Source organism: Diabrotica undecimpunctata, chromosome 3 (assembly GCF_040954645.1).
Source record: "Diabrotica undecimpunctata isolate CICGRU chromosome 3, icDiaUnde3, whole genome shotgun sequence".
Taxonomy (NCBI): Eukaryota; Metazoa; Arthropoda; class Insecta; order Coleoptera; family Chrysomelidae; genus Diabrotica; species Diabrotica undecimpunctata.
This window is the reverse complement of record NC_092805.1, coordinates 131986893-132003113: the sequence shown is the minus strand read 5'-3', so window position 1 is coordinate 132003113 and position 16221 is coordinate 131986893. Positions and strand designations below refer to the sequence as shown.

At 33.5% G+C, this 16221-nt stretch overlaps 1 protein-coding gene across 1 annotated transcript; it reads right to left on the bottom strand.

Annotated features, from left to right (window-relative positions):
- Positions 1 to 1745: 1745 nt before the first annotated feature.
- LOC140437417 (WD repeat-containing protein 18) lies at positions 1746 to 15479 on the bottom strand. The gene is made up of 3 exons (XM_072526939.1): positions 15107 to 15479; positions 10364 to 10698; positions 1746 to 5206 (listed from the first exon to the last, which is right to left on the bottom strand). The coding sequence occupies exons 1-3, from the start codon at positions 15343 to 15345 to the stop codon at positions 4545 to 4547; spliced, it is 1236 nt and encodes a 411-aa protein (XP_072383040.1). The 5' UTR covers positions 15346 to 15479; the 3' UTR covers positions 1746 to 4544.
- Positions 15480 to 16221: the final 742 nt, after the last annotated feature.

Below are 16221 nucleotides of genomic sequence, written 5' to 3'. Positions count from 1 at the left end.
AGGAGCACTATATTTTTGCTGGAAGCCCACTGGATATTGTTCTAATCCCTAAAGCAAATACTTATTATCAAATGAGAAAATAAGCGAAAAAAGGAACAGCTGCAGTTTTGACCTTAATCCATTTCAAGATGGAACTAGTAGCCTCAAAGCAGAAAAAGAAGAAAAGGAAAGACTTAAGAAAATAAAGATGGAACTGAAAAAAGGAAAGCAGAGTAACAAGAGGAAAGAAGGAAGCAAAGAAAAATTTAAAAGAAAGCATAAAACGAAATCAAAATCAACGAAGCGTGCTTTATTTAATGACTCAAACAGTGACGTGAGTAATACTGATTGCCTTTTCTGCGGGGACTTATATTCCAAGTCAAGGAAAAATGAAGGATGGATAATCGTGCTATTTACGATGGGCACATAAAGCTTGTGCTGGGTGTGAAGAAGAAGACAATGACTTTATAAGTGACGTTTGTAAATAAACTCGGCGTGAAACTTTTTTTCTACGATGGCAATGTTTTTATTTTGAAAATACACTTTCATTTAGTATACAAATTCAGTTTAAATTTTGTATTTTACATCGGGCAAAGTGGCCATCTCATGGCCAGTTTGCCCCACCCCGCAGGGCAAAGTGGCCATTTGGTAGGGTTAGGGTAAAAAATATGTATCTAAAAAATTTACCAGATAAAGTGAAAATTAAAATTGCCTTATGTAGCTAAGTATATAGGATATCGTATATTAATATATAGTGTATTTCTTATTTATTTTCTTCAAGATAAAAAAAATATTCCTTAGCATGGCCACTTTGCCCACCCTTCCCCTACCTAACAAAATATACATTTATGTTGTGAAGTCTCGCTTTAAGAAAAGGTAACATTTCAACGTTGTCGTTGGTAATCGTTCAACTCTTTGCGTTGTGTTTTATCTTGTGGAATAAAGTCGTTATCCATTCACCAGGTAAACAGCTAAATTAACTATAGTGGGATGACGTTGGTGTAGAAAATGAAGAAATTCTCCAAACCGCCTCATTGATAAATCTGCGATATGTTGAACCGTTATTATTTGAAACCGCAATACCAAATACAGCTGTCCTTATATCAATACAGACATTTATTTTGTTAATAATAGTTTCCTTTGTTTATATTGCGATTTAAAATGACAAAAACTATTTTTTACGTCTTTCTGTACAATTTTTGCAAATTATCATTTACATAAACCTTCTAATAACAAATATAACAAAAAAAGAAACCTAACTTTCCTAAATCCGAACTGGGTATCATTATGTATTCTCTTCCAATTTTTTGTAGAATCTTCCGTATATTATTTTCAGGAAGATTATAAGTGTGCAGCTTATTAAATATTGTGTTCTGTATTGCGAAGATCGTGCTGCGCGTGCTGTCTTTGGTAATACAACAAATGTGGGCAATAACCATTTTTGGGGAATTAGACCTATGTAAATTTTTTTGAAAAGATTTATCAGTATGTGCAGAGTTTCATCATCAATGCATTTGTTTAATTCAGCAGACAAAACTGCTTTTCCGTTCTGTGTATTTCGAATTGCTTGTTCTAATTCTGTCATTGTAATATTCGATACTGTCTGCTCCTGCAATTCTTCTTGGAGTAATCTATCATCGCCAAACAAGTTAGTTTTGTATTCTTTCCACAATTTAAGTTTATCTTTTATGCCTGTGATGAGTTTGCACCTTTTTTATGTTGTGGTCAAGCCTAGAACAGGATAGCAGAGGAGATTTATTAAAAAATTGAATTGAAAAATGATTTATTGTAACAAACAAACATATAATACATTTTTATAAGTATACCTACTTTTAAAAATAATTTTAATACAAACATCATTCAGTAAATAATCAACAATTAAAAAAATAATAAGATCTTACTATTTGAAGAAAGTAAGTCAATAGTTAACAACGTGGTGTCAAGCTTCGATAAGCCTGCCGAAACTATATACTGTATCAGTGACGTAGCCAGGGGGTCCAGACACCTCCAGAAATATTATCAAATATTGATGGTTTTAAAACTGAATAAATAGGTACCAAATATTAAATTGCAAAATGTTATTTCCGATTTAACAAATATTTTGATTTTTCTGAAGATTTGAAATACCAGGGAAGTTGGGTAGATAGATGGTCTTGTCTGACATATTCTAAATAGAAAGATGGAGCCTACTGCAAACTTTATTTCATATTTTATAATGAAGCTTTTTAAGCAGGAAAATGTAACTACGAAAACTGTAGAGCATTAGTTAGAAGTTTATAATCACAATTAAACACAATCAAAACAGCTCATTAAGAGCAGATAATTTCATTCAAGTTATTACAAAGAAAGTAGAAGATATATCTAGTCAATTAGCAAATGAACGAGAAGAAAATAGAAAACCTTCAAGACCTATAATAGAAACAATTATATTTTGCAATGAAAATAAGCTTCCTTTAAGAAGCGATGATAACCGTAACTCTTCAAAAACCTGAAAAAAAAACGATGATGGAAAGTTTAGACCAAGAGTTCTTTTCAATCTTATACAACGAGACAATGGACATATCAACAGTTAAATAATTACCATTGTGTATTAGATGTATTGATTTCACTGGTGATAAACCAAAAATACGAGATTATTCGCATGTATGACATGAGTTAACTGGCGAAAACATCGCACAATCTATTTTAGAGTATTATGAAACTTGAATTGGAATGAATGATTGTGTAGGCCAAGGATCTCATGGTGCCTCTAATATGAGTGGAAAGTATAAAGGTAACCAAACCAAAAGACACGAATTGTATCCTTTTGTAATCGTTGTAGTCACAGATTCAATCTTGCATTGTCCACTATTATGTCAGTGACTAATATAAGAAATTGTTTAGATATTACCAATAAAGTAATTAATTTTCCAGAAAAAATGCTCATGCTAGCAAGACTCTAAAAGGCAATTCAAGTTCACATTCCAGATTGTAAAAAGAAAAGGCTAAGTAGCTTGTGCGAAACTAGGTTTATTGAACGCCACACTAGTTTGTTGAGTTGTTTGAACCTATATGTATTAGTCCAAATTATCCATGTTTCGTTATGCTATTAAATGTACCAAAGATATTATCTCTACTCTAGAAGATTTAAGAAAAAATTCCAAAATTGAATTTGAAAAACTTTTTATTTCTGCTTCTAAATTATTGTTACGATAAATATTATGGCGCATAAAACTGTAAATATATTATTTCTAATTCTTTTCTATTCTAGTATTTTCTCCGAGCCGCTAAAAATCAGTTTGGGTTCCCGTTCATTCGAGGCAATTCAGGTCAACACCGCTGCGAGCCACGATGAGACCGGTTTTCCCCCATGGTGTTCGTGCCAATTCATGTCTGCTTTGAGGGAATTCCAGAACTAACAGCATTTTATATTTAAAGAGGGAACTTTGCTGAGAACAGTTAGTCGAAAATAAATTGTTGTATCGAATAAGTTGTAAAATAAATTAATATAAATTATTGTGTTTTTAGTGAATTAGAATAAGTGTAGAAGAGTGTAATAAATTAGAATAAGTGGAAATAAAGATTAAATAAACTAAGTGTTAGAACATTTTAATAATAAATAAAGACAATAAATTAGATTTAATAAAAACACAACGTTATCTAAAGATTTTTTGGTACTGAGCTTCAAATTCCAAGGATTAACAAGAGACAGACTTGTAGAGATAACCATCCAACAACTTATGTTAAAGAATATTTTAGAGTGTCAACGATCATTCATTGCTTAGACAATCTAATTTCTAGTTTAAAAGAAAGATTTATCAACAATGATGACTTTTGACTGTGTTTCAAATTCTTCTTCCTGGTTCTGCATCTGATAAAGATAACCAGTTAACAAAGCTATCTCCATATTTTGAAGATAAATGTTCTCTGGCAGAACTGACAGGAGAGTATTTAATATGGTGTAAAAGAATAAGAACTTTGAAGACTGATATAGAAATTTTGAAGTTGTGTGATCAAAGGTTTTTTCCACACATCAATAGACTTCCTAGAATTTTAATTACTATTCCTGACACTATGACCAGTGTTGAGCGCTCATTTTCAACTATGAAGCGAGTAAAAACCTATTTGAGGAATATCAACGGTAATGAAAGGCTTACTGGACTTGCCCTACTGTTGTGTCCCTAGCAAAAATGCTATAATTACCCAATTTAAAACATCAATTATTGATGTTATTCCAAACGCCACTTGGATTTATCTTAAAATAAAAATTGCATGTAAAAATATTCTAATTAATTTTATAAGATAAAAAGTTGTATCGTGTATATATTTTTAAGTGCTAAAAAAAAGAATTAAAAAGAACCAACGTTACTATCAAAGCTAAACAATGTTTGCTAAACACTTTGCCTGAAAATGGAGTCTTCATATTCATGATTTCAACACATCTTCATAAGAATGTTTACGGAATACGTATAAGATAATGTTTAATATATCACAGTCTTTTAAACATTTTACCTGAGGGATATTCTGTAAGGTTTTCAACTTAACGCTGTCCTTTTTATGAAAATTTATTTCTTTTTCTCTCTTATTTATGTATTTCTATTAATAGACAAAATTGAGTTAAATAAAAACATATTGGCAGCTCTTAAGTTCATATTTTCAAGTATTAACTTTTGCATCACTTCTTCTTTACGTGTTTTAAAATCATTTTCATCTGCTTCTATAGCTTCTTTTTGGAACTGAGCTACTACGAAATCCGATGAATGATGTAAATTCCTTTTTAAACTTTTTACCACATTTTCAGGTGTTATTGTCTCCGCGAAAAAGTTTTCACAATTTGCAACAAATCGAATATTAGTTATAGGACTAGAGTGTTTAAAAGTTTTAAGTATTTGATTGCGTTTGACATCCCAAGTGTAAACTACACAATCGAGACTTCCGGACGCTAAAATCGTTTGGTCAAAGTTTAAAGCTAAACAAACAACTCTATTAGTGTGTCCCTTAAACCACAAAGAAGTACTTTCGTCTACGTGATGAGTTAAACTTTTCACTGGTTCCTTAAGATTGTAACAACGGATGTCCCCATTTTCCATCCCAACGAACAACGAACCAAACCATGAATCAAATATAACGCTATTTAAGCATTCTCCAAAGGTTAGAATTTGAAGTAGTTGACCATCTAACAGAGTATAGATCCGGCAAGTTTTATCAACAGAGACTGTTGCAAAACGGGATTTCCTACCAAAAATTCCTAAAAAGAAAAAACCAATTAGGTAAAAAGATTGACTGCAGAGTAGAAATCCTTAAAAATAAACATTACTAAAGCTGCTTTAGAACAGAACTAGTCTATGTCCGAAATCACAACTTTTCATGAGAGCAATTTGAAGTTTTTCAGAAGTTTGGTTTTCCATTATTTTGTTTTTCAAACATTAACGTTTACTTTGTGCATACTTTTTAATTCATTTAGAAACTTTTACATTACTATAAAACTAGTTTTTTTGTTTTATTATTTTAATAAAAAAATAGGTGGACATAGACTAGTGCTGGATCAGAATTATTAGTGCAGAAGTAGCTTATCTGGACTTATGCTAGTTCTACACTAACAATATTCTTCATTTTTATAAAAACACTCAGTTGCTATTTAAGTAAAGCCGAATGAAGGAATGATTAAATCAATTAATCTGTTCATAAAAATACAAATATTTTATTAATATGTCACTGATTACAAAATAAATTATAAAAAGAGTGATTTCTTAAATTAAGTTCCCTTATGACTTTAAATTCAAATAGACGTCATGGTACACGGTCGGAGTGACCAATCATTTACATAGATATTTCAAGTCCTCTAATTTTTTTGTACTAATAGGTAAACTTTCAGCATTCAAAATTTTGCAGATCATTATGTATTAACAAAGTTTTTCTTCTTGTCCTACGCTCAGTAATAATTCTGATAATATTCAAATCATCATAATTGTATTATATAAAAACAGCATTGGGGTGATCGGGCTCAACCATTATGACACGTACCTTCTGTCACTTGACCTTTTCTCCATTTTCATTTTTGCCCATTTCGTTACAAGTATGTTTTCTGAATTCAACAAAATCGTAAAATTAATCAATTTCAGTAACATTGTATGGAATCTTTCTACATGCTGTTCATGCAATAAGGTACCGCTGACTTGGCACGTATATAGCAAAATTTTTTTGAAGCCCTCTCAACATTACTATGTATACTATCACCTTCATTTTGGGTATGTCCGGTTTCCAAGAAAATGTGGGAAATTTTAATTTTATATTTTAATCATGCTCTCTAACTGTTTGATCTTATCTTCTACTTTATCGAATGTTTTAGAAACTTCTTCAAATTTCTCATTCCATCATTTGAGAAACATTTTCAAATTTCTCGTCGAATCTTCTAGAAACATTTTCGAGTTTCTCGTCGTTTTGTCTAGCTACTTCTTTAATAATTTGAGACGTTTCATCGAATCTTTTGAAAACGTTCTCGAATTTATCATCATTTTTTCTAGATCTATCTAGTTTCTTCTATCTTCATTAAAACTGCTTCTTCTGCTGATTGAAACTGGAATGTCTCTGGGTCATCTCCATTCTTGTTAAGAACATTCTTCAGTCGTTCTTGGAGGATCTTCTTGGACCCGCTGGAGTCTTCATCGCGTTCTTCTAGTTGCTCACGCAACTGTTTTACTGAAAGTTGTACTAGCAGCATCTTTGGTCAGGTACACACGTACTTTTTTTAAATGTTCTTTCGTACAAACATCACTACCGAACTACGCGGATGTTCCCGACGAACAATACTTTTCAAAAGTTCAAAAGTCTTTTTCAAAAGTCACTGCTGAATTTATTTTTTAAATAAATCAATTATCCTCACACCGGACACCAACTGTAACGTTTTTAAATAAAACGAGCGGTTCGAATTTATGTAAATATATTTATTTATAAGTTTACAGTTCGGTAATATCTTATCCACTAAACTTAACTCATAGAAGGTATGCTTATATATATATATATATATATATATATATATATATATATATATATATATATATATAAAAGTAATTATGTACTAGAACATTCTGGAGTAGCCCACCTCTAATTCGTCTCATCGAAAGCGCATCGAAGACGTGCGCTGTTGAAATGCCAAATCTTCGAGTTTTCTAGATTTATCCTACGAATTGTGACACATACCATGCATCGGAGATGGTCTATTTCGTTACAGTATAGTGCTACAGAGGATATTGAGAAAAGGAAAGGTATAAGAAGAAAGGTATAACAACAATAGGGACGCGAACAAAAATAACTGTAGCAACAACTACACAGTGCCTAGAGACACAGGTAGAAGTAAATTGTGAAGAGGACCCAGAACTACAAAGAAAAAGGATTGACGAACTACATAAGAAAATGGAGATGGCAGAAAGCACCGAGGAAATAAGTGAAGTATTAGATCAAGAATGGCCAGATGAGGTTTATAAGGTAACCATCTGCGAAAAAGGAATTTTGGAAGCACCGGACGATGTGGCAATCTTGGTAACAGAAGGAAGCGTGAAGAGGGATTTTAGTGCAAGGTACCTAGACCTCCTCGGATTATACGTGGAAGATGAAAATGGAGGAATTGGTACTATGTCTCAAATACCATGTATAGTAGAGGAAAATGGGAGAGAGAGGACAACAAAAAAATTTGTCCACAAGTTGAAACAAAGCAGAGAAGAAGAACCAATGGCTGTTAAATTTCTGGCAGCAGCCAGGAAGCTATTCGACCGTATGGAAAGAATGGGTAGAGAAAAGATAGGGATAGCAGCACCAGCAGCACTAGGAGTGGAAAATCAAGAAAAGTGCTAGAGTGGGCAGCAAGAGGAAAGAAGGTAACGGCAAAACGTTTAAGGAAAGGCAAATAGTAGCCACAGAAAAGAAAGGGATGCTAATCATCACAAAACCGAAGGACAAGCCCTATGCTGAACTTGTAAAAGAGTTAAGGGAAGAGCTAGGAGAAAGAGAGGATGTCGTCATAAACAAGGTTAGACAAACCAGACAAGGTGTGGTCCTGGAATTAGATGGAGGTAGGAAAATGGCAGAGCAAGTCAAGAATTTAGTAGCATCAAGACAAGGATGCGCAACAAGAATAGTGACAAAAGGTGGAAGAGTAAAGAAGGGTTTGATGTTGGCGGACATGGATGGCCTAACCACAGAAAAATACATTGTCGAATCGGTGGAGAAATTTGCTGGTAGGGAGGAAGCATGTGAAGTAGCTGGAAAAATAAGGTCAAACAGGGGAGAAAGTAGAATTTGTTACGTGGAGGTGGATGAGGACATAGCCAGAAGACTTTTAGTGGCAGAAAGAATAAATATCGGGATGGTACACGTTACGGTAAAGGAGATGGTGAAGGTGACATGATGCTATAGATGCCAAACACATGACCACATAGCAAGATACTGCGAGGGAGAAGCAAAAGGGGGTGCTGGAAGTGTGGGATGGAGGGCCATGTGCAATCCCAGTGTCAAAGTAAAACAGTAAAGTGCTTCAATTGTAACGAGGAAGGTCATTTATCTACATCCACTTGGTGTCCCAAATTCAGGGAATTATTAGAAGAGCAAGAGGTGAAGGTGGAAGAAGGGTAGGAGGTTACTGACTGAGCGACAAAACGGGTAATAAGCGTGAAAGAAAACGTGTGTTAATAGTGCTGCAAACAAATGTTGGGACGGCTAGGCTAGCTCACGACCTCGCTGTGGTCTCCACAATCAAAAAAGAAATTGACATCCTGATAGCGGCGGAGCCAAACCCCACGTTAGCGCGCAGTAGGGAATGGTTCGTGGATACGTCGGGTGTGGTAGAAGTGCGGATACTTAATAGAAGACTGAGAGTATATGGTATTGATACGCATGAAGAATTTGTGACGATAGGTGTGGAGGGAGTAAATGTGCTATGCTGCTACATTTTACCGAATTGTGCAGCGGTGAATTATGAAAGTAGACTGGATGAGATTATGAATGAGGTAAGATTACTGGGAAGAAAGTGTGTAGTGCTGGGGAACTTCAACGCCAAAGCGGCGGAGTGGGGTTCTTCCAGAACGGACGCTCGTGGACAAATGCTTATGGAATGGATAGGAACTCTGGAGTTAGTTGTCTTAAATAATGGTCGGGAACCAACGTTCGTGAGGGGAAATTCGCATTCATATATCGATGTCACCTGTGCCACACAGAATACGGCAAGAAAAATTAGAGACTGGACCGTGTTGCCAGATGACACAGAACATCGCTACATTGGCTTTTCGATCGTCGGAGTTGGGATTACCAACGAACCAAACAGGAAGCAGAGGTGGAGATAGAATAAAATTGGCTAGCGTTTGATGAGTATTCTAGATGGTTAATAGAGAAGAGAAGATTCCAACCGCCATCAGCAGAAGGACTTGAGTCAATAATACGAGAAACTATGAGAAATTGCATAAACGGGGTAGATGAAAAAAGAAAAATGCTTTATTGGTGGTGCAAAGAGATCGTCAATAAGAGGAAGGAATGCATTGCCATCGGAAAACAGGCTACGAGGGCAAGAGGTAGAGGAGAAGTAACCGAAGCTAGCAGAATTGATATAGTATACAATGCGCGAAAGAATGAACTGAACAGGAAGATCCGAGCCGAAAAGAAGAGGCACTGGAGAGAACTGTGTGACAAGTTGGATGAGGACGTTTGGGGTAGGAGTTACAAAATCGTAATGAACCAGTTCAAGCTGTACCTTCTGTATGAGATGCCACTGGATACGAAGTCAAGTTCTCCCCTGTAAATGCCTACTTTATTCAGGAATTCTCTTACTAATGCGTGCTCGGTCAACAGTCCTATTACCATTCTCAGTTTAGTCCTGCCCATATGAAGCATTTCCTCTGTTCTTTTTGTACATGGTCCACTAATTAAGCTTTTCCCATGTGTTTATTTTGAGATTCTCTCCCAACATCAGAGTTGTCATGACTTTCTCGGACCCAGTCCTCTAAACCCCTTCAGATTGCAGCATTTGGTGCTCCAAGGCAAGCTGGTCCGTTTGGTTCGTTCAATTCTGTTTTAGCAAGTTATTCTGCTTTTTCATAGCCTTCGATGCCCTGGTATCAAGACAAACTCAACCTTATTCCGGTCTCCTACGATAGGTCTAGTGAATGGGTATCATATATTTTTGGAGGCCTTTGGTAGTCTCCAAAACGCGTCTGTCGCCTGAGATCTATGTCTAGCAGACATAGAGGCCTCACACATTAACAAAGGTATCGAAAATGCTGATTTTACACTTTTTCAACTGAGATTGTAAAAATTAGTCATATGTAAATAATTTTATTTAATTTTTTTAAAAATGTTTAATAAAAAATATTATATCATAATCAATTAATAATAAAATTAATTTTATTTATTTACTTACCAATATGTATATCTTTAATCGCCATAGAATTATCTCTTTTTATGTAGAGTGGTTCAGCTTTTCCAATATCAGATTGTTGCATGAAATTATTCGAAAGTGTTACCAAATCACCTATACAGTATACAATCAGCATTCCGTCTTGACCTCCTATTACTAAAAATACTCCATCACTTGAAAACTTAAGGCAAGTAATTGGTTGATAGTTCTTTTGTTGTATAGATAAAAGATTTCCTGATGAAAGGTGCCATATGTAAAGTTTGCAATTAATTCCTGCTGCTAGAAAATTATTGCATGGAGAAACGGCTAAACAATTTGCTGGTTCTGGTAGAACAAGTCTAAAAACAACTATTATTTTACAAAACATACAGATGAAGCGAATTGCAGTAAATATCCTTGTATTAATGTAAAATATGTTATAATAAAAGATAAACAGAATTTGAAATTTTAAGGAATAGAAAAATGTGGATTCAATCTCTTGCAGACAACACGAGAATTGTACAACTAGACCAGCGTTCCCCAAACTGTGCTCCAGCAGTAGCTTAGCATCTACAGGTGCTCCGCAATGGCGACAATAAACGGTTTAACATTAGAAAACGTGTCCTAACGTGCCACTTGTTTTAAGGCATTAAGGCCATTGTACATTGTACCCCTACCTGGCACCTAAATTCTCCCTCACCCGGCACGCCCATTCAGTCAAAACTTTGACGTTATCGGAAAAATAGCGGCAGTTAAAAAAGTAGAAAAGGGGACGAAGAAAAAATCTGAGATTGACAAAGACTTTGAAATTCCTCCTAACACATTATCCACCTACTTGAAGAATAAAGAAAAAAATCTCAATAGTGAAAGTGAGTGTGGTAAAGACCGAAAAAGATTAAGGGAGCCAGAAAATCCAAATTTAGACACTTGTGTTTTAAAATGGTTCAAACAAGCCAGCGATAAGAAGATTCCCGTGAGTGGTCCCCTTAGCTGAACAATTTGCTAGTGAAATGGGCAAAAACAATTTTAAGGCGGGTACAGGGTGGCTCGACGGCTTCAAAGAACGCAACAACATTTCGTTAAAATCCATTTGTGGAGAAATGGGGGCGTTAATCAGTAAGAAGAAAACAAATGGAAAAAAAATTGGAGGAGATGATTAAGTATATAAATGAAAGAGATATCTTTAATATTGACGAGACAAGTATTTTTTTTAAATGCACTTCTGACAAAACACTGGCATTTAAAAACGAAAAATGTCACGGAGAAAAACTAAGTAGAGAAAGAGTCGCCTTCCTAATTGGTACAAACATGGACGGATCAGAAAGACTGCCTCTACTGATGATTGGCAAGTCGGCTAATCCGCGTTGTTTTAAGAACGTCCAGTCAAAACCAGTGGAATATGCGAGCAGCGTAAGAGGTTGGATGACTAGTATCTTTTTGATAAATGGCTGAAAAAATTAGACAAAAAGTTCATAAAAGAAAAAAGAAAAGTTATTTTGTTTATTAACAACTGTACGGCACACAACATTATCCCACCAATGGAAAATGTAAAAATTATTTTTTTTCCTGCTAAAATGACTTCAGTTCTCCAGCCTATGGACCAGGGTGTCATAAAAAATCTTAAACATTTTTACAGGCGTTTTTTGGTTGAAAACATATTCACGGAAGATTGCGACTCCCTTAAAATAAAGTTAGACATTCTACAAGTATCTCCAACGTGTAAGAAAGCTTGGGGTAAAGTAACACCCGAAACGATCAAACACTGTTTCAAAAAAGTTCGTTTCATAAAAAAGGAGGAGAACGCAGACGACACTTTAACAGAAGAGCTGCTTTCAGTAGACTGCTGCTCTTATTCCAAAAAAAAAATCGATAATAATTGACCAATTTTTATAGCTTGCAAATGTTTTAGTTAATTGGTATTCTTGGCCAAATTTTGTTGGCCATTTTTTTTTCGGTTGACAAAATTCGGGCAAGAATAGAAACGAAAACATCTACAAGCGATAAAAATTGTCAACTACTGTTGATTTTTATCATTTGCAGATGTTTTTGTAAGCATCTTTGTTTTTTGTGAATACATTTTTAATTTGAATTTTTGGATAATTCAAATTTTTTTAACAGTCCCCTGAGATTCGAATTATCCAAGTTTCACTGTACCTTTAATTTGTATTTAGTTAGTCACTGGTAGCTTGGTATATATCGAGATATAAATGACCCTTGTGTATAAATTTTAATACGCTCTTATGTATTATTCCATTTAAAAGGTATCACTGTATAAAAAATAGATGTAGTAATTTTTTGTTATAATTAAAATCAGGCATTTAAAAAAATCAAAGTATTCTTAATCATAATTAGTGTGGCTCAGTGGCTGTGGTATTAGCTTACAGACACCAGAAATTTTTCTATTTCTAATTTGACTCAGCTGCCACATTCCTTCAGAGGGCATATAAAGTTGTCTGTCCTGGCTACATAAGTAGTTGTTAATACTAAAACCTGAGCAAGAATTTATCTACACTGCAACTCTACCATCTAGGAAACATGTAATATCCTGCATTCCTCCTCCTCCCTTATCTTTTCTCCTTCGTAAGGATGTAGTGGCATCATGTATTTAGTTTGACTATTTCTGTCCAATTATCTCTCTCCTGTGCACATTGTTAAAAAATTCTACTAAATTTTAATATCTTTAAACAGGATGGTAGAACAGATGTAACAAACTGCAGCGGAACTCCAAAATGCTCCTTTTTCCCAAAGTGAATGTTGATACAACTAGTGAATGAATTGTTCTGATCTTAAGAAAACCAATAGCATATGGCATACTTGGATGCCAAATTATAAACTGTAAAATTGTGACATGCCAGTTTAGTTTTTGCTTGTATCGACAAGCCAATTTGCTTGTATTCTTTCTACTATAGTGAGACAGCATTTTTGGAAGTATGTTTAGAAATTTCTTTAAAATAGTTACTTGGATGGATTCTTCTCTTTCTTTTCTGGCTGCAATGTTACATTAGGCAAGCAGTAAGTGCTTTATTTTACACAATTTTCCATTCTTCCCTTGGTGTATCTTGGACCATTGTTTTCCCACTCTTTCTAAATCTTATGTATGGTTTTCCTTCCATCCTTAGTTGTTTATTAATATTGCACTTCCATTGACTAGGTTTAGCTTTTCTTGTTCTTATATGGCCTTCATTCATATTATAATTACCCGGATCATTTTCACTCTCAGATTCTGAATCTTTGTCTTCATCGAGCACTGAGATGTAGTCTATATCATAATGTCATTGTTCATGACTGGGGATGTAAGTTTAATACTAAAGTCTGTGATGATCTGAAAATAATTTCAGAAAATAATTGATTATCTGAGCAATCAAATTCATTTCTTCTTTCGCTTATATTGAAACTGTTGGTCTCCTGCTGTTCTACCAATGAAGCTTCATTATTCACTTGCAATGTTATTATTTCTAAAGAAGTGTCCTGCGCTCCTTTTTCTCACATATTATTTGGTCAAAATTTATATATCAGTTTTTGATTGTTGGTATTGTTCAAATGAATATCCTAAAGATGTACCAAATTACCCCATACTATGGCCAATATAAGAAGATTATCTGATAGTTTTGTTGTCTTTTCCAGCGTTGGTAATTAGACAAGAAGTATTAAACTGTTACTTTATTGATTTTATTACTTATAAATTAAGAGACATTTTGCACTGTAGTTAACAAACAATAAAAAGCTATATCATTAATAAATACACTATCATATTAGATTACTTGTTTATTTTTTAAATTCATCCAAAGCTTTCATGTTCAAATATTTCCCTCTATACTTACATGTTCGGTATTCTGAAACAATATAGTAAATTACTATTGATTTTACTATTAATGTAATAAAAAATATGCAATAACTGTCCATGTTTAACCAACAAATATAGCTATATTCGTTGGTTTATTCTTACATTTATTTAGTGATTAAATAAAACAGATAGATACATACAGTATTATCTTACGTTGTGGGAAGTATGTATCGCTACAATTTAAAGCATAAGGGTACTATCTGATAATTCAGCGAATACATCTCTACTATCTATCTCTACTATACTATTTCTATTACTTTGTATGTATTATGGACCAGTTAAACTTAAAACAAAATGTACTACCTGCTAATTTAATCGTTTGTTTTTAATACGAAATGTTCATAATAGGAATGTAGTTAATTCTTACCTTATGAATGTTCCAAAATCACATAGTATATGATACACAATAAATTTTGTGATATTTAAAGCAATTTTTCAATTATGTATTTTAGTGGTAAGGTTCCAATGCCACAAGAAACGGAAAAAATGTAAGATAGAACACTAGGTATGCATGTACATAGTCGATATGTGCTTCCTATCAAACTCTATATGACCAACATTTGTTATCCCCATAATTTGTAATGCATCTAATAAAGTATATCATACAGATTGGGTTAGTCCTACACATAATCAATTTAAATCAAAATTATAGTATGTAATCATACATAAGCTGCTACCCCTCGCCTCTAACACTGTGATATCTTTGTAATTGTAATAATTATAATTTTATCACATTTTTATATCTATAGAGAAGTCCATAAATAAAGCATTTATTTATTGATACATGGCTGTTAATTAAAACATTACTTGTTAACAAATGATTTCCAATTTTTACATTAAAAATGGAATTGTTAATTTCAAGTATTTTGCCAATTACAAAAAACTATTTTTAAAATTCCCTACACATTTCTCTAGTTACATACCTTATATCTTTCACTACATCTTGACTGTTTAACAACCATAAATGTAACAATGGTTTACCCAACTGAGAAGATAAAAAGTAATCTTTTCCTATTACTTCAAAGCAATTAGGGGCAACAGTGCCACCGTTTTTATAGTACTTTCGCACATTTTGCGTGTTATAGTCCCATAAACACGCAGAAAATTGTTGATCAGATTGTGCTGTTGTTACTAAAAAGTCAGATATATCCTTCGTAGTCATATTTGTTACGAATTTAAATTACCACTTTAATACTAAACATGTGAGCTATAAATACGACCCAAACTAGAATAGGGCTACTCATTCAAAATCAAAAATGAAAACAATGAAAGGTTAGCGGTACTTCCTGCTTCTTAGATAACCTAACCATAGTATAAAAAGAAAACTGTGGTTAAACTGTGACCTAACTTGATTCTTCTTTTTTTTTTGTCGATGACTCTGTCTCTACTCTATCTCTTGTGTATAGCAGATATTCGTTTAAGATAATCTAAAAAACGCAAAACTCTGGCAACTCCGTAAATAGTTCATAGATACCACCTTAACAGATACGGTGATCAGAGCATAGACAATTATTATTATGTCTATGGATCAGAGTCGGCTTCGGCACAGAATAAATAACAATTGCGCTATTATTCTGTGATAATACTTCAAGAAAATAAAAAAAATTATTAAGACTCCATTTATCATAAAACGTTTAAGAACTTTTTGGTTACATTTTCCGCTATGAATATTACATTTTAATTTATTGTATTATTATATTGAATTATGTTGCAGTGTATTTATTGTATTGTAATTTTTATATTAATAACAAAATAAACAATGAATTTTACTGCAGAGTATGTGTAATTTTTTTTGCATTCAACTCCTTTTATACATATATAAAAATAAAAATATATATCTTCATTAAAATATTGATACAATCCTTCATTTACTATACTCCTATTACAGGTCAAATGTTTATATACAGCAAACGATGCACCATATACCTATATAACTAATTATTTTTCTCTTTATGCTCTCTCTTACCTATAGCATTACATATGTAATGATTGTGCAGATTGACTACTATATAAATTTTTAACGGTGAACGCGTGTATA

Excerpts from the sequence above, each read along its gene's own strand:
- LOC140437417 (XM_072526939.1), bottom strand. The coding sequence starts at position 15,345 with ATGACTACGAAGGATATATCTGACTTTTTAGTAACAACAGCACAATCT. Across the intron at positions 10,699-15,106 it reads GATGTAGTGAAAGATATAAG|ACTTGTTCTACCAGAACCAG; the intron begins GTATGTAACTAG and ends AGTTGTTTTTAG. Across the intron at positions 5,207-10,363 it reads GATTAAAGATATACATATTG|GAATTTTTGGTAGGAAATCC; the intron begins GTAAGTAAATAA and ends TTTTCTTTTTAG.